Source organism: Rissa tridactyla, chromosome 6 (genome assembly GCF_028500815.1).
Source record: "Rissa tridactyla isolate bRisTri1 chromosome 6, bRisTri1.patW.cur.20221130, whole genome shotgun sequence".
Taxonomy (NCBI): Eukaryota; Metazoa; Chordata; class Aves; order Charadriiformes; family Laridae; genus Rissa; species Rissa tridactyla.
In genome coordinates, this window is record NC_071471.1 from 36,905,787 (window position 1) to 36,918,842 (window position 13,056).

A 13,056-nucleotide genomic window follows, 5' to 3' on the forward strand; every position below is an offset into this window, starting at 1 on the left:
TCTGCTAATCTGCTTATATGGTTAATTCCAGCCTGCCCTTCCCACCTCACGGACAGTAAGCATGATTAGCCTCTCCTTCAACTCCTTCATGTACTCCCCGCCTTCAGTGCCAGACCTATTGCCACACGCCTCTGTGTGACTTTTGTTGGTTCTGCCTTCACATCGGACAGCTTCCTCTCTGCAGTGCCTGGTACTGCTGAGACCACAGAACAGCCACCTCCCTGCTCTCAGTGCTGTGATCGGGAGCAGCTGGGGACAGCAGTGAGAGGGAAAGTCTGAGCACCTGCAGCCATGGGCTAAAGCATGCTCAGCCACCGTGTGGAGTGGCCCATGCACAATCCTGTCATGCTTCAGAGCTGAGAGGTTGAGGCATGCTCTGCTGCTCTTGGGGGACGACACAGTCTGGGCGGCACTGAGAGCTAAGAGAGGCTGAAGCATGCTCAGTGAGGACCAAGTCTTCGGGGATTTATCTGGTGAAATCAAAGGAGTCTCTGCTGAGCATGAGTAACCTGTTGTTTTTCAAAGTTACAGCTTGGCCAAACAGAGCAGATTTCTCTGAGATGGTAGAGACCACCCTTCCCCTTTAGTAAAGCAACAATTCTCTGCTCAAACACAGAGAAGCACCCAGGTGTTTAGAGTTCTCACAAATGTTTTAACTTAACAAAAGACACAGTTCAACTTGCTTCTCTGAAACAGTTTAAGAACCAGACTCCCTTACGCTCACCCTCCCAGATTTAGCCTGAAGCAGTTCCCCGTATGCAGGCTTTCAGCCTGAATAGCTACCATTTCATAGTTGCAAGTCCATGAAAGAAAACTGGAATTTGTAATAGGAAGTATGAGATAATATTAAGAAATATTGCCAGTTTGATATATAACACCCCATTTGACAACAGCTTTGGAAAACCACATTGTGTTTCTAATGGCGCCCCCAAACCAAAGACTATATTCACACATACATATTGGAATAACTAGATCAGCAGGGTTAGATGTTACAACACTGTTTTTTAATTGAACTATCCACCTTTCTAATCTTTTCAAACAAAACTCTGGATGGAGTGCATAAACTTTCTCTTGGAAAGACCACCATCCACAAGCATTGACAATAAAAGCAATAGGTGTTTGCTCAGAAACGTTACTCCATTCCATTACAATATATACAGGGTTAGGGTGAGAGGGGGTTCCTTCTCTGCTGAACCAAGCAGCTTAAAATAGCATTCCCTTACAATTTATGTGGGCCTCCAGCCCACATCAAGCAATTTTCTCGCCTGATTGACTACACATTCTATTTTTCTAAAACAAAGCGTAGGCCCACACATAATCTGCTCTTACCATGTAAATGATTTCAATTAAACCCCACTTACTTGCCAGAAATAGAGCCAAGATATATACTGTTCTAGTTCAGATAATAGGTAAACAGTGCTGCACTGTATGTTATAAAAAGATGACCATAACTCAGTCTGCGCTACTGAAGTGCTGCATATACTAGGTGTGCTGTTGACAATTTATTACTACACCTTGTAACAATTGCCACAGCTCAGAACAAGAATCTCCAAATGTTTATCCTAGAAAATCCTTTGAACGCTATGGATCCCTGTGGAGTGGTAAAAGAAAAAAAAGTATTCCTCCCCAGGCTGAAGGTCAGCAGAGTCACTATGAACCATGTTATTCAGTTATAAAAGTCAGTGCAGTTTCCAAAACTCATGTAATATGGTTTTCATCTTGCAATACCCAGACATCCAGAAGTTTGTGGATGACTTCTAAGCGATTCACAACAGATGATAAAGTAACGCAAACACACCTTGCTATAGAGAAATTCATATTTATGACATTCCTGAAGAGGCCTGAACCTCCGCTAGAAAACATACAGGGACGTGCCAACAAAAACAAGCCTGAAAATCACTGTGGTGGAGCAGGAGAGCTATGAAAGCTATGAATCCTGTGCCTCCACCTTTCCCCCTAACTCCCTACAGGCTCTGAAGCATCCCTGCTGAGAAGCGCTCCGTGCTGTAGACAGCTAAACAAACTCTGCCAGTCATGGAATTCCCCAGTACAGCATAACTGCACCAGCTCCACTGAGAGAGAGATTTCTACAGTTACAAGACTTCATTTTTAATGTATGAAACTGGATTATGGAAATACGAGTACACGTACGAAGTAAAAAAATCTTCTCCAAAATCCCTTAGAGAACTGATCTCTCTCTATGATTAAATGATCTTAATATAAACATGTTTGTTCTTCCACAGTAAAAAAATAAAATAACATCAAACAAATGGGACAGATGCTTACCATCTTGGATTTTGTTTCTGCTTTTCAGTGGTGTTTTGTTTTATTTTAAAACCAGCTCCTTTTCTGGACTTACCTCTTGAAGGAGATAGGAGTGAACATAAACGCAACCTTAAAAATTTTGTTTACATTTCTTCCACATAAGCAATACTTTTTCACTCCAACTCCAGAAGTAGCCTCAGAAAAAAAATAAAAGAAATAATCAATTCACATCCTTCAATTAATCAGCACAAATGTGGAAGTCTCTGTAACATGCTATTAGGCATCATCAGAAATTTAATTTTAATAGTGAAATTATCACTATTTCAGATTTTCTCCACACCTTTCAATAGTGCTTTTATTGTCTGGTAACGAGAACAGGCTTCCATATGTAAAAAAGACAACAATGCTTACATAAAGACTGGCATGCTGTTATATGGACAACCAGGCTCCATGCAAGCTTCTTCCATGCCACTTCGGCAATAAACTGTACTCCTGACACACAACCCACTGAACTAATTCCATCCAGGCTTGTGACTCCTCAGAGATTCTCTAATGCACCTCAGTCTTGATCAGTAACACCCAAGTAACCTGAACCAACATCCTCTCTCCACTAGGCATTGTAACAATTTGCTAAGGCGCTATTTTCCACAATTAAACAAGAAAATGAGTAGATATGATTGTAGGACAGTCTGGAATATTGCAATACATCACAGTATATTGCAGTATATCATATCACCATGTGACATCTGCCCCTTCCTCTGAGGTCAGCTTCAGAAAGGAAGGGAAAAGAAAACTCAGTGTATGTGGGAAGATTTAAACGGTGAAACAATTTCTACATACACTTAGGCAAACAAAAATGATTTTTAAAAGACAAATGAACAATATCCATATTTCATAACACTTTGACATTGTTCTGCAAGGAGAAATGCAGCCCACGAAGCAGAGTCTGTTGACTTAAAAAGCACAAGAGATGTACAAGTTGCCTTTTTTTTTTTCTGTTATTCACATCCAGGTGTTTCAAAAGCCTAATTTATATCAATTTTCTCTTGGACAGAAACTACCTATATGTGACTTCTCACTCTGCAAAGCAATAAAAAAACAATCCTTCCAGCTAGTGACCAAGCATGGTGCCTCTAAAGGAGAAAATTTCCATCCTCAGCCTCTTCAAGAAGCAAATTAATCTCCTTAGCAAATTTCAACAAATCTTGCACTTGCAGAGCCTGATTTCCAAAAGTGCTGAACACGTTCGTATCCCATTCCATGGATATCCCTGCCTTCTGTGTGTTCTTGGTTTACCTGCTAGGTACTCTATGACAGCTGCCATGTAAACTGGTGCTCCAACACCTATCCGGTACTTGTATGTTCCTTTCTTTAAGTAGCGCATCATCCTCCCCACAGGGAAAATAACGCCCGCCCTGCTTGAGCGTGAGAGTTTGGACATCTTCTTCTTCCCACTTCGGCCCGACATCTTGCAGCTTTGCGCTTTTCAATTTGCTGGTGATTCTTAACCCCTTGCTCCAATCCAAAAGCTGCAAGAGAAAAGAAATGGGATTGGTGTTCAGCATGTGAGAAACATCTTTATACATTATCTTGTTCTTCCAGAAACAAAAATCCAAACCCATTCTCAATACCTGTAAAAGCTGAGGCATTCAAAGTTGGCTAACTGGAACATTTGCTATAACTTTTCTTTTGACTGCTGCACTGTCAGTGTAGCAGTATTACAGAGAAAGTGGTTTGGAGAATATCAAAAAGAAATTACTAAAAAAATCAAATGTACATTACATTAATCTTAAAAAAAAAAAAAAAACAATAAACAACAAATCACACCAAGGCAGACATCCGCAGCAAGGAAAATTTCCATGCTGATTGCTAAGCGTACCAAGTTATAAACAGCTCAGAAGAATTGGCATAATGGACAAGCATTAAACAAGCTGAAAAGCAGATATGGGTGCCACCTATAAGTAGAGGAAGTCGTACTGCTTACACAGGAGAAAATAAAACCTACCTACAAACACACCACCTCTTCACAGGTCTTTTAAACAGGGAATTCCACGTGCATGCATGGCTGAAGAGATGCAGGCAAGCAGATATGCTTCAAGCACCAACCCCCTTGCATTGCACTGGCCTCAGGAACTGAGCCCTGGGGGCCAGCTCACAGGCTTCGCTGCTTTCATAATTCTCCCCGGATCACCTTCACAGCAGCTCCTGAGAGCCCCAGAAGCCTTCCTTCATGCAGCTAAGCAGAGGTCTCTAATCCCTCATCTTAAAAGGACTGGCTACCATTTTCTTCTGTCCATCAAGCTCCCTGTAGATGTGTTTTTTCCCTGCTTTAAGAGACAATCTAGTCTATACATAGGAGCAAAGAAAACAAATCTCATTGTCTCCTTTTTTTCCTGGCAACAGTGAGACTGCAGGTAAATGGACAACAAACCCCAAAATCAGCCACTCCACTTCAAAGTGTGCATGTCGTTGTAGTTACACTCCTAGGTCTGACTCTCAGCCAAATAACGGAGAACTTTGAACTCTGTTTACAAAAATTGTTTTTAATTCCATTTTGATAGCTGCCCTGGCGGCCTAGTTATGACCCTGGTTACAACAAAATAGATCAAGATTCACTCCTCTGAAGTAAACGAAGAGCATATCTACCATAAATGGTATTTCTGCCAATGAAAGCACAGCTACTTAATTCCCAGTATTCACTCATCTCAACAAAAGAAGGAAACAACGGGACAGAGATAATTTGAAAAATATTATAATGACTTTAGGTGATACTGTCAAATTTTATCACAATCCGCATTTTCAATAGCCTTCAAAAAAAAAAAAAGAAGTTATTTGACATCGCTGCAAGCCCTTGGGATCAATCAACATCCACCTGAGGAGGGCACAGAAATCTGCATTTCGTTCTTATCCTGCTTATTACAAATCAATACAAAGAGGGTCACCTGTCCCATACGAAGCCAGACATTCACAGAAACCAGATCATCCGTAACAGCCAAAGTCAAGGGCCGCTTTCTATAATCACCTAACTTGAATGCTGGTTTCACTTACAATATCAAGGAAATAAAATCACCATAGGGTCTGCAGGGATCTATAAAACCCTGGCATGTCCTTGTCTATCAGCCAGATAATTTTTTTCTTTCTGAGTGCAATATATTATGTGGGCATGATAACAAAAGTTGGGAAAGATTAAACCAGTAAACCTATCAGACACAGACACCTCAAAACTGATGCTGCCAATCATCCCACTCGGAGTTCCCTGCAAACTGTCAGCCTGGAATCATGAGTAGCAGTAAGAGCTCATAAACTGCTGCTTGCAAGTGTGGATTAAAGGCAATGACCACTTCAGACACACACAAGTGGAAAAAAATTCCCAGGCAATCCATTAATTGCATTGATGCAGGAGTAACCAGTTGTGTAGGACAGGGAACAATTGCTAGGCAGCAGCTCCAGGGACTGGGACCAGCAGGTTACAGTGAGGGAAAAAAAAGAGCTGCTGTGAAAAGGCAAACCTTGCATCAAGGTGCATAAGCAAGAGGACAGCCAGCTGAGCCGAGAAGCTATGTCCAACCGCAGATACCACGATTCAGGCATGCAGGGCAACAAGAATCCAGAGAAGGGTGATAAGAATGATCGGATGTCTGGCACAAAACTAAAAAGGAAGGCAAAAAGAAGCAGGGAGGCATGATAATGGTCTTTAGAGACATAAAAGGCTGCTTTGAAGGTGGAAAGAGCAAGTGATCCTCATAAAAGTGAAAGGAAAAGAGTGGGACTCCTACGAAAGCTGTGTAGCAGGGAGGAGAGTGGAGCACTAGACTCAGTCAGATGGGGAGGTGGCAGAATCTTCCCACCAGGACAACTTTAAAATGATTAGAGGATATTTGTCAGAAATGGCACGGGCAGCGTTGGATCTACCTTGGGACAGGAGGCTGGATGAGGTGATCTCTTGAGGTCCCTTCCTTCAGCCCTCTTGCTCAACAAAATTCGCAATTTGTGACAAACCCTTTATAAACTTTCCATTTTATATTATGCTACTGATCAACCTTTATAAAGTGTCCTTTTCAGTTCATGATAACTGACATTCAAATTAATGAATAAACGTAGGCTGGGAATTAGGTTTCTAGCCAGCAGAGGAGCAAAATTCTGGAACAGCCTTCTCTTATGAGTAATATTAGCAACAATAACTCATTTTAAGGTGGAACTTAATCAATGAATGCACTAGGCTACAATCTGATTCCTGCTACACTGGCAGGACAGTTTCATCATCCAAGAGTTCAGTCCTGCACTGAAATCCCTACAGAGAGCCATACTGAAATAGTACACTACAAACAACCATGTATCAAAATCATATTAACCTAACCTCTCATATATTTGCTCCTACAATACCAAATCCCAACTGCGTGTAAATCAATGAAAAATAAAAGCAAATATCATGAGATTACATCTACAGAAAATACTGTGGTTGCACTTGATCTCTCTGAAAGAAAATCAAAACATATTTGTGTAACTAAGCACCATGCTCTGGGGCATGCTGTTGAATTATATAAATTTCTGTTTAATTAATCACTTCTGGCTCATTCTTCTGTTGCCTCACTGAACTTTCCGTCCTTGTCTACCCCTTTATTTTTCCCTTCTCTCTCACAGCAAATCTCAGCCATTTTTTCCCCCTGCTGCCAAGGCAACCTTTGGCATCCCAAAATGTTTTTCCAAATGCAGGTAACAGATCAGGTATGCTTGCAGAATTTTGTGAGAGACTAAATACAAAAGAGGTTTCAAAACTCTGCTAACACTGTCTCTCTCTTCTTTGCAACTTACACAGTGGAACAGGGTTTACTGAGGAGTGACATATACAACAGTATGTTCTTATCTTGAATCCTACGGGAGGCAATTTTTGGTAGAAAGCCAAGCTGTGGCATAGTCACATCTGCTCCTCCACATACAACTCCTGTGGACCTGGACAAAGATGTGGTACGTTTGGGTTGGCAACTATCTACGCTGGGCACCTTGGAGGGTAGACAGGCTCCTTGGATGGTTCACAGGCTCAGGTGACTGTCAGTCTTTGGGATTTTGAAGCTCTCTTGCAAAGAAGAGCTATACCTGGTCTGCACGAGGCCCCAGGGCTTCGTGCCCTGCCAGCTCATTCCTCCCACAGGCAGGGATTTGGTTTACCTTGGAGGATGCACATTGGCCCAGTCCTGACACAGTTACATGATGCACTCACCTGAACTGCTCCAAAGCTGCCAAGAACTGAAGAGCTACAAGTTGAGCACTGCTCTCCTAATTGTTCTCTTTGAGCGATACAGCTAAGCGTCAAGGGCTTATCAGTTGAAAAGCACTTCGGTCTACTCACATTAGTTCCCTCACTGCCAACTGACTCATCATCTCCGTGTTTGCCCTTATAAACTACAGTCTCCATGAAAAACCACGGACATGTAATTTATGTGAAGTCCATCCTTGCTAAGTTACTGGAACTGCTTCTATATCTGGCTACCACGACATCATGAGGCTTGGGCAATTTAAAGCAACTAATGTTTCCAGTCCCTTAATTCGTCACGGCACACTCCTACTCTGCCATGACTTCAACATCCTTGTGTTGCTATGGGGGCTTTAGTAGCTACCAGATCTCCCATAGCTCTCTACAACATAATGAAAATAGGGTAGATTGAGCCTTCCTCTGTGAATTAAATCTTCTTCAGAGCACAAAACAATGAGCAGTATTTTCCTTCTGCCTGCAGGCAAAAGAGCTCTACCTCCTCGCCTCTCTCAGAAGGGTCCTTCCACTACAGACACTATCACTCTGTTTTCTTCCACCATGGTTATCTGCAGAGGGTGATGACTGCTGTACAAGGACACTGGAACAACACACCAGCCTAGGACATTCCTCTCACTGTTGTGCAATTTTCATCCCACACCACAACCCTGAGGTATCAAGGTTTACCAAAGCAACCTCAAAACAACTTTCCAGTCCTTCCTACATATACACTCAGAAGAACAAAATCCCATCATCATCTTTAGGTGGTAAGGACACATATAATTTTTAGAAAAATAAGAATAACCTGCAGGCACCAAAACAGACTGCAACCTCCAAATGAGCCTGAACTTGAAAAGCTGGCCAGGAAGCAGTTTCAGAGATTAACATCTGGCAAGAAAGCACAGATGCACATCAGAAAGTTCAATTTGTTACAAAATGTCTAAGATGCATCAGATTTAAATTTTTCTCTAAGAAAAAAAAATCACAGAAAACACTAAAATAAAAGAAAGCTTAGTCTGCACATTGGAGCACCAAAACTGTTGCAATACCAGTAGAGAAAAGTAAATTCTGGTCACTCCTCTTCACATCCCAGATCATACAAAGGACAGAGGCAAGCTAAGATAACAGCTATACCAAATAAGAAAAACACACTAGCAACTAGTTGTCACTAAATATTTGAGCAATGATTAGGTAAATTTCTAGTCAAATTAAAACATCTGGCATTGCTGCTCATCCTTCTGGTCTTTACAGGTGAGTACAATGTCATGTGGCAGACTAAAATGTAGCACAGCACGCCAAGTGCCCTCCCTCAGACAACTAGAGGTTCAGAAGTAGACATCACACTGGGTGCTACACCAGAAGCTCACACGGGCTAAACTGCTTGGGTATAGCTGGTTGCCAACTTTGGTGGCCTGGCTCACAGAACTAATGTCTGAGTCTTTACAAGGCTTTGTGCCAGAACCGTTTCTACCAAATATATTCACCAAAGATGCATTGGACACCATTTGCAGATGGTTCAGTGTGCTTGGCATCTCGGGGTCTTGACTTCCAAATATTGAGAAAACTTGAACTCAGCAGGCAAAGACTGAAACCAAGGTCATGCAGGACTATAAACAGTCCTACACCTTCCTCATCTCCAACTTAAGGTTTGTTTGAACAGTTAGCAGTCGACAAGCAATTCAAAGAGAATATATCTAGGGGTCAACTTAGACTATGCACTCATATACAAACGCACACCTTGTGAAAATAACTTGGAAGACCTCAAGCAGAAGCTTGTTACTTGAATAAATCAGTAAGGCACAACCAATGCGCAAATGTACTATTCAGCAGGCAACCAGTACATCTCCTAGACTCAAACTATTCCAAAACTATAGACACAGAGTGTGTTCCTACTGAAAGAAGCTTCATGGGCAGACTGAAGCCAGGAAAACCTGGGGGTCCTCGCAGAGGCAGCCTCCCCTCACAAACTGCAGAGGCTGACCCGTGTGGCACAGCACAGCTGACGGGGTAGGCCTCAGTATTGACTCAACCCGAGTCTTCTTAGAATCACAGAATCGTCTAGGCTAGAAGGGACCTTTAAGATCATCCAGTCCAATCGTTAACCAAACACTGCCAAATCCACCACTAAACCACATCCCTCAGCACCACGTCTACCCATCTTTTAAATACCTCCACGGATGGCGATTCCACCACTTCCCTGGGCAGCCTGTTCCAATGCTTGGCAACACTTTTGGTGAAGAAATTTTTCCTCATATCCAATCTAAACCTCCCCTGGTACAACTTGAGGCCGTTTCCTCTTGTCCTATTGCCTGTTACTTGGAAGAAGAGATCACCCCCACACACACACCTGGCTACAACCTCCTTTCGGATAGTTGTAGAAAGTGATAAGGTCTCCCTTCAGCCTCCTTTTCTCCAGGCTGAACAACCCCAGTTCCTTCAGCCACTCCTCATAACACTTGTTCTCTCTCACCAGCTCCGTTGCCCTTCTCTGGACATGCTCCAGCATATCACTTGACTTTCTTGCAGTGAGGGGCTCAAAACTGAACACAGCACTAGAGGTGCGGCCTCACCAGTGCCGAGTACAGCGGGACGATCACTTCCCTAGCTCTGACGGCCACACTATTCCTGACACAGGCCAGCATAACCTACTTTCGACCTTGCCAAGAGCCGCCGAGCTCCAGCCGCCACCAGGCTCCCAGAAGCCACCTCAGGGCCAGCCGTCCCGGCCCGCCACGCCGTTGCCTGGACACCTCCGCCCCGCCCACAACCCCCTCTCAGCGCGCCCGCCCCGCCCGCTGATTGGCCCCAACGGCAGCCCGGGCTAGGAGGGTGCGCGCTGATTGGCCAAGAGCCGTTGAGCGACGGACAAAGAGGCGTCCGCTGCCTGCGCAGGCGCCCTGAGGGCGCGGTGGCGGGGGGGAAGGAGTGGCTGTTGGCTTTCCCGCGCAAACGCTTCCCCCCCGCCGCCGACACGGAGGTTTTCCCCGGTGGCGGTCGGCACCGGGCGCTCCCCCGGAACGGGAAGTCCCGGAGGGAGGGACGGACGGAGGGAGGGAAAGCGGCGAGCGAGGCCGGCGCGCAGCTCCCCGAGGGGCCGCGCGCCTCCCGTTCTCCCCCCCCCCCCGCCGCCTCCCCGCCGCTTCCCCCGCCTCGCGCCCCAACCGTCGCCCGCGGCCGTTACTCGCCACAGCCGCCCCACCCCCCGCCCTCTTCCCCTCAGGGCGGCCGGCCGCTGCCCCGGCCATGGCTGGGCCCTCCCGGCGGAGAAAGGCGGCGGCAGGAGGAGGAGGAGGTGGGTCGGGCGGCCGGGAGCGGGGAGAGGGAAGGGAGAGGAGCGGGCCTCGCCGCCGCCCCGGAGCCCCCGCGCCGCCGCTCCCCTCACCTGCCGGTGCCCGCCGCCGCCTCCTTCTTCTCTTCCCGTCCTCTTTTTTTTTTATTTTTTTCTTTTTCTCCCCCTCTTTTCTTCCTCTCCCTCTCCTCCCCCCCTTCCCTTTTTGGCTCCCCCACACACCCCCCCCTCCCTCCCCCCCCGCCCGCCCGCACCCTTGCTCCGCCTCAGCCGCCGGCTCTCCTCCCGTATTGTATGTTTCAATGGCGATGGCGGCGGCTCCTCTTGAGGCGGGGGTGGGAAGGGGTTTCCTCCCGCTCCGCATACCGCCTCTAGGAGGAGTCACTGCAGCCCGGGCCTGCAACAACCCCCCCTATGGCTGCCGCCCTCCCAGGCACCGCGCCGCTCCTCCTTGCCCAGGCCCCAGGGGTGCTGCCGCCGCCTTCCCACAGGCACCCCCTCCCCGCCTCTTCCATCACTCCCCCCACAGAGCCTCGTGGTGAGAATGGGCTCCCCCGTCTCCAGCCTTTACGAGCTGCCCGGCTTGCAGGAGTCGGGAGCATAAAGGGGAAGAAGCCTTTCCGTGATCGCAGGGTGAAGGAGTTGGAGCCGTAGCGGTTTTGAGGCAGTCCCAGCTTGGCCTAATGCTCGAGGATAGGTTTTGAGGTGTCCTCCGCCCAGCCCTACCGGTTTTTTGTTAGGAAGGGAGCCGCCCATCCCTACATTAGGCAAGGTGACCTGCGCGTTTCGGTACGGTGCATCGAACCGAAATGCTCCAGCGTCCCCAAACTGGCTTAAAAGGGCCGTAACAAAGACCCCTGGCAGCTCTTTTGTGTCTTGTTCCGTTGGAGCTGTTTAAGGCGTTCACAGGCTTTTCAACTCAGCCACGAGGACTGCAAACTTAACTTGCTTTCTAAATGAAAGCTGAGGGGGTTGGGTTTTGTTTCCTGCAGTTGCACGTATTCAAGAGCTTGAGCTCCAAGATATGCAATAAATGATTGTATTAAGAGTCTTGCAGTATGTCTGTCGTCAGCGCCAGATACGCGATCCCAGACTGATGCAAACAGAAGAGTGCGGGGCTACACCTCTTAAACTGATCTCGGAGATATTTTTACATGAAAGTGGGTTTATATTGTCATTCCTGTGCAAGCATCCTGCATCGTTGCAATGATTTCGCTTGAAAGGTATTTGGGCACTACTGTAATGCTCTGGGAGATACAGCATTAACCCAGCTTGCGTGCAACGTTACGTTAGGACGCTGGCTGGGAACAACAGAACAGAGTGATAAAGAGGCATCCATGCTTTCAGCTTTCCCTTTGTCCCTGACAAAAGTCATAAAGATTCACTGGCTTCCTGGAGCTTGGGTTTGGCTCTGACAAAGTAAACTTTTGTGTCTGTATAGAATTGCATTTGGTAGGGAAAAAAGCGATGGGAGTATTCCTTCAGGTTATATTAATTGTGGACAACGCTATCTCCCAAAGAAAGAGGGCGTGAGTTGAGAGGCTGGGGTTTTCTCAGCTGTTCTGTGACCCTGGGTAAAGCATTTCACTAGCAACTGCTGTGTTTTGGCTATCATTAAAATGGAAACAAAGATACCTTTCCTCTTTTTAAGCAAGTCATTCAATGAGTAAGAGATCTAACACATTTCTGTGGATTAATGCTTTGGAGTCTATTCTCTCCCATTTCTTTTTGAAAGCTAGGTCAAAATTCTTTGAAACCACGGAAGAAAAACTCGTGTATGAGTTTGAATTATTTTACATGTAAGGGGAAGTCTTACTTTTATCTTCCCTGTTGAGACTTTGAACTTAGCAAAGGAAAAAGATATCTGTAGAATTTTAAGTGTATTGAACCATATTGGGAGGGCAGGAGGAATACGAAGATTTTCAAGTACTAAGCAGAAAAATGAAAGACAATGTAAAACCCGTGTGAAAAAGGAGGAAGCGTATTTACATTTTTTCTTTTCCAGATACAAATAATTGCATCCAATAATCCTAGCAATCATGCATGTGACACAGAGCTTTGTAATTAAAAATAATTTGAGACAAAATAAGCATCACAAATTTTTGAAAACATTCCCAGTTTATTACAGATTAACATCAAATAGTTGCTGTGTGATAACAACACAAACCTGTAGGAGGTCTTTAAAGAAAATAAAATCATGTCTTCTGTGTGAGATAAACTTTCAACATTAGGACAACTCATTCTGTTTACAAAA

At 45.3% G+C, this 13,056-nt stretch overlaps 1 protein-coding gene across 8 annotated transcripts in view; it reads right to left on the reverse strand.

Annotated features, from left to right (window-relative positions):
• Positions 1-11,276, reverse strand: part of LOC128910922 (core histone macro-H2A.2) — a 34,221-nt gene extending 22,945 nt beyond the window's left edge. Inside the window, exons 1-2 of one of the 8 annotated variants that reach the window (XM_054204949.1) lie at positions 11,057-11,273; positions 3,562-3,794 (exon numbers count right to left, since the gene is read on the reverse strand). In XM_054204949.1, coding sequence (XP_054060924.1) covers positions 3,562-3,733 — 172 coding nt within the window. In that variant the 5' untranslated portion in view covers positions 3,734-3,794; positions 11,057-11,273. The other 7 variants (XM_054204942.1, XM_054204943.1, XM_054204948.1 and 4 more) reach the window with 7 other exon arrangements.
• Positions 11,277-13,056: the final 1,780 nt, after the last annotated feature.